Here is a 17,184-nt window from a genome sequence, read left to right as displayed (position 1 = left end):
TCTGGGCACGTGACCTCTGATTAAACATCTTGCCTCCCGTACAGGAGTGACCTTTTTGGTGAATGAGCCATGTGCATAGCACAGCATTTATTTGTAGTTCTCATTCCTTACTAAATTCCCTGAAGGCTTGGCAACTCCCAACCACCAATTAGAAACTGGAGTAACTGCCAAAGTCTTGCTTTCTTTGATCAGTGACACATTAAATATGGCTCCCATCCCAGTCTATTCTATGAAAACTAAGTAAGCTCTCCATGTTGTCCCTGGGAGGAAACGTGGCCACGCCCACTCAAAAATTAATAGTGGGGCCAAAAAGAACCTTAAACCTTGCTACCCTTTGTGTGGTCAGTTCAGCCTCAAAATTATTTCAGGGGTTAAAGCAGGCTGACTTTCAACACTAGACAGATACGTAATCCTCTTGTACCTCTAAGATGTTTCTGCAAAAACTCTACCGCATCTGTGAAAACTTTAGAGCTCTGTCCTAGGGAGCCTCATGTCTGAGAGAGAAACTTTTTTAGTGAATCCCTGAGGTATTTTTGGATCAGTTTTGAACAGAGGACCAAAGCCAAGGGCTTTAAATAGAATAACTTGTCAGAATGGGTTGATGAGCAACCCATGGCTATGAGAGTTTCTAGAGGTACTTACTGGTATGCCATGACCCTGGAAGCGTGACACGTCCTCTTCGGGAAGAGGGGTGGGGACAACAAAGTACGCTGGCAATCTAGAAGAAAGAAATGTCACCAGTGTTAGTACGAGAGTAATCCACTAAGTATGAAAGCTCAACTTTAATGAACTGAGGAAGCGAAAGCAGAGTGGCAGGACACGAACCTTATTTTCCTGTTAAGGAAGAGCAAATGCACATGAACTATCTCTGGCCAAATCAGTTGGGACTCTGGGTTCAAATCCTAGCTCTGCCTCTGATTCTGTGTGACCCTAAGTAAGCTACCCTACCTCTCTGGGTCTGTTTCCTCATCCATGAAATGTGGGGACTAGAATCTGTGATATCTAAAAATATATGAATTCCAAAATTGGGAGGGATCCTTCTCATATAGTGTCAATTAAGCATCCATGTTGTTTTCAGTCAGACTAATATGAAACCAGTAATTAAGATGACTGCCACCTAGGGGTGCCTGGGTGGCTCTTTCAGTCAAGCATCTGACTCTCGGTTTCGGCTGTCATGATCTCATGGTTCGTGGGTTCAACCCCCCATTGGGCTCCGCACTGACAGCACAGAGCCTGCTTGGGGTTCTGTCTCTCCCCTTCTCTCTGCCCCTCCCCTGCTTGTGGTCTCTCTCTGAAAATAAACGAACTGAAAAAAAAAAAAAGACTGTTGCCTAAACTGTAGCAAGCATTCTGACAACATCAAACATTTAAGTGTTTACTGTATGCCAGGCTCTAATTAGGTAACACAAATTACTCATTTAATCCTCCTGACAACTCTTATGAGTATACACTATACTATTATTCCATTTCACAGATAAAGAAACTGAGACAGTGCCACTAAACCCAGGTTATACAACTAAGCAGCATTAGGAGAACTAGGCCCTGAACCCAACCAGTATGACTTCAGTTTCTACATGAGAAATTTTAGGTTCTAAAAATAACCTGTTAAGTGGTAGGATGTGGGAAAGTTAGGTTTCGGAGGTGCAAAGATCAGAGCTGTAGAGGGACACCACCTCTTCCTCTAGTTAACAGATGCAGGTTTCTATTAATAAGAAACCTGCCTAAGTTGCATCACAGTTGAGCTACAAACACCTTTCAGTCAAAGAGCTTAAAATAAAGCCTCACGGGAAATAAGAAGGTAACTGTGGTGTAACTACAACAGGAAATATCAGATGGCTGCACGTTTGAGGTAAATCCCTTAAGTATTAGGTGATGGGACAGATGGACTTTCTAAGTTGAAGAGATCAGAATTTTCATGTGATCAAATCATTAGATCTAATCAACCCGCAAGGGAGTGGAGCACTATTTTAAACACCAACCAAATCCAGATTACAGAAAACCATCAAATAGGGGCGCCTGGGTGGCTTAGTTGGTTAAGCTTCCGACTTTCGCTTAGGTCATGATCTCACGATTCGCGGGTTCGGGCCCCACATCGGGCTCTGTGCTGACTGCCAGCTCAGAGCCTGGAGCCTGTTTCAGTCTGTGACTCCCTCTCTCTCTGACCCTCCCCTGCTCCCGCTGTCTCTCTCTCTCTCTCTCCTAGAAATAAATAAAACATTAAAAAAAAAAAAGAAAAGAAAAGAAAGAAAACCATCAAATAGCCTGGTTTCTTCAAACAAATTGCAAGAAAACAAACAACAGGGGGACCTGGGTGGCTCAGACGGTTGGGCATCCGATTTTGGCTCAGGTCATGATCTCATGGCTCATGAGTTTGAGCCCTGCATCAGGCCCTGTAGTGACAGCTCAGAGCCTGGAGCCTGCTTCAGATTCTGTGTCTCCCTCCCTCACTGCCCCTCCCCCACTCATTCTCATTCTCTCTCTCCCCTTCAAAAATAAATAAACATTGAAAAACAAGAAAACAACAGTGGGAAAATCTATAGGTTAAGAGACTTAAGACATCTATCATTCAATGGCAAGAAATCAATCTCATTGAGTCTTGATTAATGATAAAGCATAAAAAGATGAAAAATTGCTTTAAAAGCTTATTAAACAATGGGGACATCTTGAACACTGGCTACTGAATGCTATTGATGGTTTTAATGTTAAATTTGAAAGGTGTGACAATGGTTTTATGATTATATTTATAAAGAGTCCTTAATTGTTAAAGATGTATACCAAAATATTCACGAATTAAATGTGGTAAGGTCTGGGATTTACTTCAACACAATTCAAGGAAAGCGCAGAGAAAACAGGATTAGGCATGAGTTAAGAATTGCTGGGGCTCCTGCGTGGATCAGTCAGTTAGGCAACCAACTCTTGACTGCAGCTCAGGTCACGATCTCACAGTAAGGTGTGTTCAAGCCCTGCATTGGGCTCTGTGCTGGTGGGTGTGCCCTCCCTGACTTACACTCTGTCTCTCTTAAAATAAATAAATAAACTTAAAAAAAAAAAAAAAGACTTGCTGAAGGTGGGTGATGGTAAAAGGGAATTCATCACATTCTCTTCTCTTTTATACTGCTTGAAATTTTCCATTAAAAAAATCTTAAAGGTAATTAAAAAGAAAAAAGCACCCATTATATTATAATGTAAAACTAGGTTTTGAAACTATTGGTCAAGGACGTGATACTTCAAACCATCAAAACTGTTAAGAATTATTTGGCTTTAAGGAAAAAAAAAGAATTATTTGGCTTTTGACGTTTGCAGTGTTCGAATATTTTCTAATTAGATGTGTGCTTGAGGGGGTGGATGGTAAGGGGTCCCTTCTTCAGGTGTTATCACTGAGTAAAAGACACACATACATAAATACCTCTTCACAAATCAATGAATCAGGCTGCCCATTAAAATCACATGGAAGGATTAAAAACCTCCCTATGTCCAGGCTCCACCCCAGAACTACTAAATATCCGAAGCCTGAGGAAAATCCGAAGCTGAAAAGCCCTCCGGTATAGTAACAGGGTGATGGCTATTGATGTAGAAGACCCCGCCACTCCAAGTGTGCAGCAGCACCACCTGGGCAGCACACTCTCAAGTCCAACCTCACACCTATGGAGTCAGAATCTGCACACTAATGAGCTCCCAGGTGATTCAGCTGTGCAAACTGGGAGCCTCGCTGCCCTGGAGGGCGGCTTACACACAGTCCACCGGTTCTCAGCTTGCAGAGGGGGCCACATGTGGGGCGGGTCCAGCCATGAGTCTCAGCTCCTTCCCCAGAGGCTCATTCTACAAAGCTGAGGCCACAATACTTTTTTTATTTTTTAGTTTATTTTTATTTATTTGAGAGAGAGAGAGAGAGAGAGAGAGAGAGAGAGAGAGCAAGCATGAGCCGGTGGGTGAGGCAGAGAGAAGGAGAGAGAGAGAATCCCAAGCAGGCTCTGTGCTGGCAGCATGGAGCCTGATGCAGGGCTCAAACCCACAAACCACAAGATCACAACCTGAACCAAAATCAAGAGTCCAATGCTCAATGGACCGAGGCACCCAGGTGCTCCTGGGGCCACATTGTTTTAAAAAATTTGCATGCCTTCCCCTACTAGTGAGGTTAATATTTTACAATGTTGGTTAGCCAGTTAATTTTCTCTCATAAGTTGTCTTTCACCAAAGGGGGAAAAATATCAGAAGCAACCATATTAGCATATTTAGCATGCGGCGGCTAAAGGAAGGAGGGTGCCCAGAGATGGACAGCTGTGCACCAGCGAGGGGAGCCCGAGAGGTCCTCTCCTGCCCCAGTGAGCAGGTTCTGAGGAGTCTCCGCTGTGAGGCTCCCAATGTCCACAAACAGCTAACCTTCCCTCCTTGGAGAGCAGTCATTTTAGTCATTAGGACAAGTTTCAAGTAAACAGCCTTTCCCAATACAGGACGACTTTATTATGCAAGGAATAATCATTCAAGGAAATATTCCAAATAAATATTCAAGGAAAGCTATCCAATCCACTCGGGCCTGGCCTTCCTGAGGGTGAGGAAACCGTAGAGTGACTGCATCAGGGCCGCGATGTCCTCCTGCGGCAGCATCGGTTTATAGGTCCCGCTGTGTCACGCACCCTATGGGGTAACAGACCTTCCGATACCTTGCCAGGAGGCAGGAGGAGACAAAGGCTTTTCGGAAGGAAGACTGGTACTGGAAGAGCCAGCTCCGACCGTGGGAGATGAGGCAGACACTCCGTGTCCTATTCTTACCCAAACTGGTTGGAGCGCCCTCTAACCCCCGAAGGAAGGGCTTCCATTACTTATTCTACTTATTGAGTGCCTCTCAAAAGCAGGCACTATACGGGGCACCTGGGTGGCTCAGTCAGTTAAGCGTCTGACTTCGGCTCAGGTCACGATCTCATGGTTTGTGGGTTCGAGCCCCGCATCGGGCTCTGTGCTGACAGCTCAGAGCCTGGGGCCTGCTTCCGATTCTGTGTCTCCCTCTCTCTCTGCCCCTCCCCCGCTCACGCTCTGTTTCTTTTTGTCTCAAAAATAAACATTAAAAAAAAAAAAAAAAGCAGGCACGGTACTAGGTACTGAGGATATAATGATGAACAAAAGCAGTGTCCCTGAATCTCTCCAGAGCTGACAGGTTGCAGAAACAAACATTTCCAAACAGTGACACAGATAAAAATAAACTCACAACTGTACGAAGTACTGTGAGGAGAGGCCTACAGTAAGCGCAACGAAAGCTCTTCCAGAGACCTGGCCTGGACCTGGGAAGGCTCCACCGGGGCTAAGATCTGCCCCACAAGCTGGAAGGAAGCACGCTCCCGTGGCTGAAAGCCGAAGGTGCACCCCCCACAGAAGACCACCTGGGCAAGGTCTCTGGCAGGGGGTCCGCATGGCCAGAGGGCTACACAGAAGGGAGTCGGGCAGGAGTCAAACTACGAAGGGCCTTGTAGATACAGACAATGGACGCCGGGGGAGACCACGCAGGCGGCACCACCGTGGTCCAGGTGAGAAACAGCACAACTTGCCCTGTATCTTCCCCTTGGGGCAGAAAAGGGTAGAGGACTCTGCATGACTGGGGCAGCCCACGGGGAGGGGGCGGGGGGAGGAAGGGAAGGGGTGTTGGCACCAGGTGCTCTAAGCACTGAAATTTTGCTAAAGCTTTCTTTTCCCTGCTAACCACTCATTAAAGGCTTCTTCCCCACCTGCCTTTCCTACCAGGTATATTTTTGGTACACTGATAACTACACAGATATTAGTGAATTTAATCAGTATGTGGCAGGATTTTTTAAAACCAATCCTGGGAATGGGGATACCTTCTAACAGTGTCCACATCACGCTACACACTATCGCCTCCTCGGCGCAGGGGTTTCTAAGCTCTGTCTGAGCGAGAGCTACCTTTACCTCTCCAAGTTTTGTGACTAGGAAAGAGGGGAGCAGGAGGGCGGGAATGGGGAGGTGACACATGTCCTTGAGGTCCCTGCCCACGGTCACTCCAGGTTGTGCTGTGTCGAGAGAGCTAACTTGATAGATACCTGAAACTGATCAAAATCAAAACTGATGTGAAGAGGCCCATCAGAACCATAAATACAAAATGCTCTACAAAAATATAAATCTTATGAAATTGTTACCAGAGTGTTGGGGAATATGTTCCAAAATGATAAGATTCAAGTTTCTAAAAGAGGATTATGCAGCGTCATCCTTTAAAAATGTAGGTCAGACCACATCACGCCTCTGCTCTAACTCCTCCTCACTGCATGATAAATTCTGAAAGCCTCCTACCATAACCATCCAACCACCCCTCTCCGCCCTGACCTCACCCCTACTCCTGTCCCCTGGGCTCCCTAGCCCCTGGGCTCCTTGCTGTTCATCACAGAAGCCAGACTAGACTTCACCTCAGAGTCTGTGCCTCTCAGGTCCCCCGAGCCTGACAATCCTTCACAAGAACACATCCAGCACACCCTAGGCCATCGCTGGGTTATTTTTCTCTGTCTACTTACTACCTTTTTTTTTAACGTTTTATTCATTTCTGAGAGAGACAGCATTAGCAGGGGAGGGTCAGAGAGAGAGGGAGACACAGAATCTGGAAGAGGCTCTAGGCTCCGAGCCAGCTGTCAGCACAGAGCCTGACACGGGGCTCGAACCCACGAACCGTGAGATCATGACCTGAACTGAAGTCAGCTGTCCAACCGACTGAACCACCCAGGCGCCCCAACTTACTACCTTTTAATACACGCCAGTCACTCATTTGTTCTATCATAGTTTTCCTCCCACCAGAATGACGATTCCAGGAGGGCGGGAATTTTTAGGGTCTTTGTTTAGTGCTGTTATCTCCAGCAGCAAGGTCACTACCTGGCATAATAGTAGCCACTCAAAGATTTTTACTGAATAAATAAAGAGCCCAACTGAAATAAGGCAAATACACAATATAAATTTAGAAATGGCTCTAATCATGCTTAGACTAGAGATACAATGAAAAAAAAGACACATACACACAAAAAGACACAAATTCACTTTTGAATATTTTAAGGGACACCTTAAGGGTTTCTAACGCATGGTTTCAATGTGGAAAACATGGAACCCTTGTACCCTGCTGATGGGAGTGTGAAATGGTACAGTCACTATGGCAAACAGTCCAGCAGCTCTTCAAACAGTGAAACACAGAGTTACTACATGAGCCAGCAATTCCACCGCTAGGTGTATAGATACACACAAGAGACCCGGAAACCTCTGTGCACATAAAACCATGTACACAAATGTTCATGGCAGCATTACTCATAATGGCCAAAAAGGGAAAACAACCCATATGTCTACCAACTTATAAATAAAATGTGGTACGTCCATACCATGGAATCTTATTCAGCAGTAAAAAAGAATGAAATCCTGATCCCTGCTACACCATGGATGAGCTGTGACAACACCATGGTAAGTGAAAGCAGCATAAAGACTACTTGTTTTTATACGAGTCCATTTATATGAAATTTCCAGAATAAGCAAACTATAGAGACAGAACGTGGACCAAGAGAGTGGACCAGAGGTTGCCTCGGGCTAGGGGTGTTGAGGCACATGGGAAGCAACTACTAAGGGCTTTGAGGTTTCTTTCAGAGCTGATGAAAAGGTTCTAAAGTTGACTGTGGTGGGGCATCTGGGTGGCTCAGTCAGTTGAGCATACGACTTTAGCTCAGGTCATGATCTCACGGTTCGTGGGTTTGAGCCCCGCGTCAGGCTCTATGCTGACAGCTAGCTCAGAGCCTGGAGCCTGTTTTGGGTTCTGTGTCTTCTCCCTCTCTCTCTGATCCTCCCCTGTTCACGTTGTGTCTCTCTCTCAGGAATAAATAAAACATTAAAAAAAAAAATAAAGTTGACTGTGGTGATGGCTGCACACTCTGTGAAGAGATCTCAAACTACTGTACACTTCAAATATGTGGACTGAATGCTATGTGAACTCAATCTCAATAAAGCTGTTAAAAAAAAAAAGAGCACTGAATGCTTACCTTTCACAGACTTTATAGCCTTCATTGACACTCACTGCTTTGTACTTGACACTGCCTTTGGTCCGCTCCAATTCCCAACACCAGTCCTTAAGTGTGTCAAACATTACAGTATGGTTCCTGGGATCCGTGGCTAACAAAGCAAATTTTAAAAGACAATAAAATCTTGTTGTGAAGCACAAGTATTTTAATGATGTGAAAGTAGATCTCTAAACCCCAATTTTGCCCACTAAGCCCATTTTTACCAAACACAGTAAATTCACTGCTTAATCCTAACCTTGTTCCTTTTTTTTTTTTTTTTTTTTTGTCATGACCCCAAAATTATGACCAAGGGCCTGTCTTTTTATACTGGAGGTGTTCTTGTTCCACTCCTTGCAAAAGTAATTTATAGCTCCCTTTTCAGTCATCTGACCATGAGATAATTTATATAACATAAAAGATCCTGTGAAGCACTAGAAGACAGACTTGGCACAAATGCTAAAATAATAAAATATTTTTAGCCCTACCAATATGTGCATAAGATGGCAAACTCATTTGAATAGCATGTCAGATGCCGGAATGTAAATCTTCCCTCGGTTTGAAGATGCACCGTCAACAAGAGGATTTTCCGGTGTGACATCTGGTAACTAAAGACCATCACCAGACCAGAGGGTAAGGGCTTATAAAAGACTGCACGCTGGTGAGGAAGACTTCTGCCCCTCCCCTGCCCTGTATTCCCTGCTAGGAGGAAATGTCTAGGAGCACCACTCTTGCGGCTCAACAGATGTATCCATGGCCCTCCCCAAGCCACAGAACGCTGGGTGACATGTATCAAAACAGTCTCAGGTATTTATGCAAATCAGTTACTTCAAGCCCTTTGTAGCGCATTAAAACAAAACAAAACAAAACAAAACAAAACAAAACAAAACAAAACCCAAGACTTTCGGGAAAAACAGTGTTTGATAAAACTCCTGCATGCTTTTTTTTTTTTTAACCAACTTTGAAAGAGACAAAGGGAATGTGAGCAGGGGAGGGACAGAGAGGGAGGAAAGGGAGACAGAATCCCAAGCAGGCTCCCCAAGGTCAGGGTGCAGCCCTCAACACAGGGCTCTAACTCATGAACCGAACCATGAGAACATGACTTGAGCCAAAATCAAGAGCCAGATGCTTAACCGTCTTGAGCCACACAGACTCCCCTCCCCCCATGCTCCTTTTAATCAAATCAGATCATAGTGCAAAGGATAAAAGGAATAATGATAAAAACAGTGGTTACACTTATATAGCACTTAGTATGTGCCAGGTGCCGTTCTGAGCATATTATATTTTATTAATTCAATCTTTATAATCCTACAGCATATGCAATATTAATTCTTCCATTTTATAGATGTGGCACAGAAAGGTCAAGAAACTTGCCTGAGGTCACAGAGCTAGGCAATGGCAGAAACAGAGCTAATACCCAGGTACCTATCAAGGTTTTCCATAAAGTAATAAATGCAAAAAAAAAAAACCCCGACAAACACAAATAATAGTACCCCAGTTCAAGAGTAGATAATTTTCTTAGCAACACCAGTAAGTCCTTTCCTAAAATCCATATCTTGAGTATTCAGGACCCTCCGGCCAAATCACTCTTGTGAATTATTAAGCCAGGAAATAACTAAAGATGTTCAGATTGCAAAGCACCCACCTCTACATACACCTTCTCAACGCAAAAGCTAATTGGCCAACTAGCATCTATCAGTTATAACATTTACTTCTCAAAAAATGGGAGTAGGAAGGAGGATAAGAAAAAGATGGAATTAAAATAGAATAAAAGATGCCGCATATCCTCGGCCTTCTGGCACAAAAAAAAGGCACCACCCGGTGAAGAAACTGCCAGAGTCCATCAAGAGAAGGATTTTGGAACACAGATCAACCTAGTGTTGGTGAGCCAAGAAACTGTCTTATACAGAGTCTGGACCAAGAATCAGGATATAAGAAAAGGCGGAATTCCTAAAAGTAGAGTATGATTTTTCAAATATAAACTCAATAAATGTTTATATAAATTATAGTAACCAACAAATAAGTTATATTCTGTATATCTCATATTGCAACAAGCTATTGTAAGCCAATTACTCAGCACTTACATGTACAGCTGCAGTGAAAAGGTCTGTCATTCACAAAGATGAACTTACGAAATTAAGGAACTCATTTTATGTTCAGTGTAACAGCAGAGCTGAGCATTATCTTTTTTAAAATTTTTTTTAAAATGTTTGTTTATTTTTGAGAGAGAGACAGAGTGTGAGCAGGGGAAGAACAGAGCGAGGGAGACACAGAATCTGAAACAGGCTCCAGGCTCTGAGCTGTCAGCACAGAGCCCGATGCAGGGCTCGAACCCACAAGCTGTGAGATCATGGCCTGAGCCAAAGTTGGACACTCAACCGACTAAGCCGCCCAGGCGCCCCAAGCTGAGCAATATCTCAAGTTAGTGTGTAATTCTCTAAACATATCTGCCCCAAATAATATGCAGTTACACTTTCAATTAACCCTCTTTAACTTACTGCACCCTACATGCCACACATTTAACAATTTATAATCTTCATGACACTTCAACAGAGGCATGAACGCTGCTGTTTTGAAAATGAGAAAACAGATGCCCCAAGAGTTTAGTGTCATCCCCAGGATCACATAGCTACTGAGCAATTCAGCCAGGATTTGAATTCAGGTGGGACAGACCCAATTCACAGCTTTTCTATAAGTCACCAGAGTTCCCAAAATGCAACCTGCTCTTTTAGATGTCTACATCTCTGCACATGCTAATCCCTCTGCCTAAAACATGCTCTGCACCCACCAGACACTCCCACATCCTCCACTGTCTGCTCGGGCACCACCTGTGCCCTCCGTCGGCCTCCCTCGCAGGCCCTTCCACCAGAAGACACAGCTCTCTGCTGCCTCTGCTTGACTTGATGCTCACAGAGGACAGGGATTAGTTGTATTCACGTCCATCCCCACAGTGCTGACCCACAGCAAGTGTTCAAAACATGCTGACCAAATGAGCACTTAAACTCTGCACTCTAGCACACCACTAAGCCAGCACGCCACTTCTCTGACGAAAAGCACACAGCACACAGTCACTTAACATCAGCATGACCTTACGAGTGACAGGCAGAGCCAGTGCACCAGCCAAGGAGAGAGATGGAGGGAAGGTACAGATGGACATCTGTGGAAACACTGAACAGTGCTGGGCATTATTAATAGCTAATCTGGATGACTGAAGTTCCTTAGTAAAGGACTGCTCCCTGAACTGAAAGGCAAACACCTGGGACTTTAAGTTCTGTAAGCACACTTGTTTTCTGATGTGCTCCCTTATGCACGACTACTCCATTCCCCCAAAATATTTGCTACAGAACATGTTGGGTTGTTTAAAGACTTCCTAGAACGCAAAACATTCTCTTGAGTGCTTTGAAATGAAATCGTGTACACTAAAGTGAAAAAAAAAAGAACCCAGGAACAAACAGGGTTATTTTAAACTTATCTGAATTTTGCTTCTCTATAATCTCACATTCCCCGTTATAATATGCTGATTTTAGCTTTCATAAGAAATACTCAAACCAATAATCCCAAAAAGCAAAGAAACCTAAAACATAAATTAAAGCAACAAAGACTGCAGGAAAAAAGAAGAAAGTTTTGGTTTTTTTATTTGTTTTTTTTTTTTTTTTTAAATAAGAATCTTGAATGAATCACCCAAGCAAGAGGCAATCGATTGCTGGGAAAGAGGAAAAAGAAGCTCACGGATGGGTTTCCCCTGCTAGTGTCGGGAAGGAACCGAAACAGTCTGCCTGGCTGCAAATTACAGCCCAGAAGACACTCACCTGTGTGGTTTTGTGCAGCAGCAGCAGCATAGGAAAACAGAAACAATCGCTTAAGCAGTTTGGGAGCCTGTGTGTGATGGATTATGCCACTGACAATCTAGGAGAGAACCAAACAATGGGGACAGTCATGCTTTTGGCAGATAAACACTGAGCCTAGGTTTTCAGTCATGCCAATAGGCTCCTCTGGGCAGCACACGAACACTCTTGAGGTCTCTATGACACTATCTTTTGGAATAATGCCAAATAAGCAGAATGTTAACAATTTTGTCAGGTGTTCTAAGAGCTTTGAATTTCTAGGGAAATTTAAAGAAACAGTCTCATTTCTCAAAATCAAGGTGCTACAGAAACTTAAGTGATGCATATTCAGATATTCTAAAAATCTGACACACCAAAGACAGAAGGCTAATATCAGACAATAACCAAGACAGTTAGCTATTCTAATCCACTTGTGGCCTTTACAACCTTCTTCTAGAAGATTAGAAAAAGAAATCAGTCCATTGTGCTTTTGTCTGAAGTTGCAAACAAAAGCATGTTTGGATAGATGACTAAAATCAGGGCCGCCTCTGGGTCTCCCCTGATGTATGTACCATGACAGTGGCAAGCTTGAGACTTTGGATACCTCAGTTAGAGAAATCTTCGACGTTACAGTGACCACTGTAACCAGTGCATACGGTTATATATTTCAATGTGCTGCAGCAAAAGTTTCCTGAGGGTCCAAAATCACAGGCCTCATTTGGTAACTCAGCTTTGCCCAAACAACCCTGCCCCACTTCCTCCCTCCACATACTGCTACTACCTCCCACACGAACTCATCCATTCCCGGAGTCGGGGGCCGCTGCTCCTACTTTGCGCAAAGGCTGGCAGGTATGAGAGAAGGCTGCCTCCTGACCCTGGTTTCCCACCTCCCACTCCTTAGAGGCTCCAGAAATAAAAGCATTACGAACTGAAGGACTAAAGGTAGCGTGTGCCCACATAATACACAGGCACGCTTTCCCCAGTTCTCTCTCAGCTCTAATCAAAGCATACAGGATTATAACCAACTTCACTTTACAGACAGACATGCTTCCCCTCCACCTTCATGCAACAGAAGCCAGAAATAAGAGTTGGTGGTAAAACCTGATGGGAAAGAAAACCTAAAAATACATGCAACTAGTTACCCTTTTGACTTCCTCTTCTTTTGTGTACCTCAGACAGAAGTGGAATACTCGGAGGTCTTTGCAGTGGATGATGAGTTTCTCAGGGTATTTCTTCAGTTGTCCAAAGAGAGTTTTTTTTTTCTCATCAAACACTACACACCAACGAAGAAATCAGGAAGGGAAATCATGTTATAAGGCAAAAAGTTAATGCTAAGGAAACAAGTAAGACTATGAGGACCTCTCAAAAGTGAGAGGAAAGGTGCTGTCCTCTAAGGAATTGTCAGCAAGGGCCCCGGCTCTCTGAGGATGCGCAAGACTCTTCATTCCTCTGACAAGATCAAAATGAACTGGCCGCTATCAGCAAAATGGACTCCAAAAGCCAATATCACAAAAGATGAAAGGGAGTCACTAGGGACACGCTTTCGGAACAGTCAATTCCTGGATTTATGGCCAGGGGGCCCTCCCTGTCCCCAAGTTTGGACCAGTCAGCACCCACTTGTGTGGGGCTAAATAGCTACTGAATGATTTCTGAAAAAAACCCTGATGGAAAAAAATATAGACGTGAAGCACAGAGAAGCTTGACCCTTAGCAAAAAAGAAACAGAGTACAGTACAAGCCTTTATCAGATTAGACTTTACAGTAAAATCTAACAGCTAACACGGACAGCCACAAGTATGATCTAGCAGATAATGGCTCTGTGGGGGCGCCCAAGCGGCTCAGTCAGTTAAGCATCCAACTCCTGATTTTGGCTTAGGTCGTGATCTAATGGTTGGGAGATTGAGCCCCCCATCGGGCTCGCACTGGGCATGGAGCTTGCTTAGGAGTCTCTCTCCCTCTCTCTCTGCCCCTCTCAGCTCACACACGCATGCTCTCTCTTGCTCTCAAAATAAACAAACACTTAATGGCACGGTGGAGTCTCAGAATAGGTTCCAAGTTCAAGACCAAGCTCCCCCAGCTAAGTGGCCTCAAACAAGCCACTATACATCTCAATTTTTTCATCCACAAAACTGATTTAAACAAAATAAATACATAAAGAAATCTTAGTAAACTGTAAAGGACCATAAAAATATTGTCATTATCAGCTATACTTTCATAGGCTGGCAACACCCCAGGGGAAAAGATACTTACCTCCATAAATCTGATCAACACAGTGGAGTGTTATGTCATTTTCTCCTATAACCTTATTCTTAAACTGGGTTTCCTAAAAGATTCAAAGGGAAACAACTGTGATTCCTTTCTGTGCCCTATGAAAACTATAACAGGCAGAGCAAATCACCATTTTCCAAGTGCACATTAAGAAAACCAGAGAGAGGTTGGAAGAAATGGGGGTGAAGGTGGTCAAAAGGTACAAACTTCCAGTTACAAGATAAACAAATCATGAGTGTCACGTACAGCGTGGTGATTATACTTAATAATATTGTATTATCTATTTGAAAGTTGCTAAGAGAGTAATTTTAAAAGTTCTCCTCATAAGAAAAACAAATTTGAAACTGTAGGAAATGACAGATGTTAACCAAACTTCCTTTGGTGATCATTGTGCAATATATACATTTATTGATATACAACTATCAAATCTTTCTGTTATATTCCTTAAACTAATGCAATGTTATTATTTATATCTCAGTAAAACTGAGGAAAAATACAGTGCATACTCTAAAAAACAAACAGGGAGGTGGAGCCACATTCCCTGGGTAAGGGGTGATGAAGTGTGCAAGGAAAGCTGGTAAGCACCTTGTTTTCAAACCCAGCCACAACATGCCATTTCTGGGCTGCTCTCCAGCCAACCGGCCATGCCACATGTCATCACTTTGGCAGGTTAGACTCCTCACAAGTGCAAACAGGTGAGTGACAGAGCTACAGGAAGCCAGGTTTAGGAAGCAAACGCTGGGAGACTCGAGTTCCTGTGAATGCTGTCTTTATCTGTACGGGACAAGGAGCCGAGCCACTAGCGTGGACAGCAGCACAGAAGCCCACACTCCAACACAGCCAGGGCGGGCTGGGACAGCTGCGTTTGTATCAGTGTATAGCGCTCTCCGAGTGGTGCTGGCAGCCCTCTCCCTCACTCCACTGTCCATTCTCCAGAAGCAAGGACTCTGCTACTCAGGGCAAAGGAAACCCGAATTCAAGTGCTGCAAGCATCAGTTTCATAATCAAACTCAGTTCCTGAATGTGAGGGACAGCATAGTACAGAGAAAACATGGGGAACTAGTATCTTTGGGAAGATAAGTGATTCCAAAGAATGATACATACTGTGCTGAAATACAAAAGAAAATAAAAAGTTGATAGTGTCCACCTATGAAGTCAGATGACAGTGTGACCTGGGGCACTCAGAATGGCCCTACCACTGGAAAGAGACCCCAAAGGCCAGAGACATTCTAGTGGTAAGGACTTCTGTCCTTTGTGTTTCATGTGTGTCGTGGGGGTGGAGAATTGAGGAGCTGGGAAAAAAGACAATGGGGCCACAATTTTACTGCTCCCCGCGAACTCAGCCAAATGTAGCGCATACATACATCATTATCCAATGCAGATTCGTCATCACCCAAGAAAGCAATCTTGAAGTCCGTGCACACAAGCTTCCCATAGATCCCACGCTGACAGGAATCTTCCTGGACATACTTCAGCACCGTGCTTGCTTCACAAAGCAGCTGTTCACCTGATCGAAACCAAAACAAGTTCTCAGACTCCCCAGGGAACATACAGTATACAGACAGTAAAAGCTTTCCCGGCTCCATTCCCAGTAAAGACAAACACACCCTCCACTGCAGCCCTTCAGAACTCTACACTTTCCAGCACAGTGGGAGCTGCAAACCTGTGGTCAGAGACGAAGTAGAGTGGGAACCACTCATAAGTGAACCCAAAATGGCTGATGTACCTTCGCACAGGGCATTCCTCTATCTTTTAACTGGGAATAAGGGAAGTGTCCACTAGGCAGAAATGACCTCAGCTACACCTGCAAGCGCAGACCCCAGTGTTCCTATCACTTGGACCCGAGCAGGTGTGGCAGAGAAGTGACACCCTAAATGAGTGAAATCTGAAAGGCTCTGGAACACAGAGCTCCAGCCAATCTGTGTTGAGAGCGGGCCATCTCTCGCTCTGGAATCGCTGAAAGATGGCAGTTGCTTCCCTGGCCAAAGGGCTTGCAGGCGGCTTCCTCAGACACAGAGGTGCAGCTTGATCACATTCATTCTGGCTCCACAGACAAGGATGGGAGGAAAAGGGAGGTCAGAGGTTTGTGGGAAAAGAGTGGTTTCCTTTCTTTCTTGGTTGAGAGTACTTCCTCTCAGTATTTCCTTTCCTGCTCTATCTGCACGCGCCCTGCCTGCACGAGAAGCTGTACTTCCTACAGATAAAGGGCACTTCTCTTTACAGTCAGAAAGATTAGGACTTAGGGACAGGTAAGCATTCTCTGCTCCCTGGAAGAGAAGTTCATGAGGGCTGGACATCTGGATGAGAGCAGGAAGAGGAGGAGGATACGGAAGAAATAAAAAACCAAGTGCAAATATTTGAGAACAAAAAAGAAAAGGCATTTTTCTTCCCCTTCCACAGACAACCAGCTCCCCTCAGAATCTCCCTCTGGATATTCTCTTTGATATCTTTTAATTTACTTTTTGGCTCAAAATTCACTTGGTCTAACTTGCAACATGAAAATAAAGAGGGGTTTCTGACACTGAGACAATCAAGGGACACATATTACGGTACATTTTCCCATCTCCCAAGGGGTTATTTCCTAAGGAAATCCAAGAAGATGGCTCAGTCACTAGGTCAGCCTCCACTGAGACCACAGCGCTTGAAGGAAGCATTAAAGCTGGGGCCTCCTTACGGTTTAAAATAGTCTCAGAAAAAGTGCCTCAGCTAGTTCAAGGTGGGAGATATGTGAGCAAGGCTTCCTGTGCTTTCTCAGCTCCTAGCGTGAAACGGCTTTGGAGAGGGAGCATGTCCCCGAGACCAGGCAAGCCATGTTAGTCGGTGGTTGTGCACTGCACACGCAGCAGCTAACACCCCGCCTGGCGACATGCCTGCCCTGAGCACGGCCCATGCTGCGCCACAGCCACCAGCTTGCGCGTGCAGACAAAGTCTCGAACACGTGAGAGGCGGGCGCTGGAAAAGACCATGGTCAGTCTGGGAAATGGAGGCTGCACATCCAGGTGAGACCTCAGGTACTCCAGGGGATGGGCGGATGTGCATAACACTAAGCTAAAAATGAAAGTTAGTATCAGG

At 44.5% G+C, this 17,184-nt stretch overlaps 1 protein-coding gene across 2 annotated transcripts in view; it reads right to left on the bottom strand.

The window, feature by feature from the left end:
• Positions 1–17,184, bottom strand: part of MTMR12 (myotubularin related protein 12) — a 69,745-nt gene that overhangs the window by 23,772 nt on the left and 28,789 nt on the right. For both annotated transcript variants that reach the window (XM_039256407.1, XM_039256406.1), the window contains exons 3-8: positions 15,477–15,619; positions 14,095–14,167; positions 12,988–13,118; positions 11,831–11,927; positions 8,007–8,136; positions 643–718 (exon numbers count right to left, since the gene is read on the bottom strand). In XM_039256407.1, the coding sequence (XP_039112338.1) occupies positions 643–718; positions 8,007–8,136; positions 11,831–11,927; positions 12,988–13,118; positions 14,095–14,167; positions 15,477–15,619 (650 nt within the window). The remainder of the gene's footprint in view (positions 1–642; positions 719–8,006; positions 8,137–11,830; positions 11,928–12,987; positions 13,119–14,094; positions 14,168–15,476; positions 15,620–17,184) is intronic.

This window comes from Hyaena hyaena, unplaced genomic scaffold, assembly GCF_003009895.1.
Source record: "Hyaena hyaena isolate Hyena2069 unplaced genomic scaffold, ASM300989v1 scaffold_577, whole genome shotgun sequence".
In the NCBI taxonomy this organism is placed as follows: domain Eukaryota; kingdom Metazoa; phylum Chordata; class Mammalia; order Carnivora; family Hyaenidae; genus Hyaena; species Hyaena hyaena.
The sequence above is the reverse complement of the archived record's forward strand: the minus strand, read 5'-3'. Positions and strand labels throughout refer to the sequence as shown.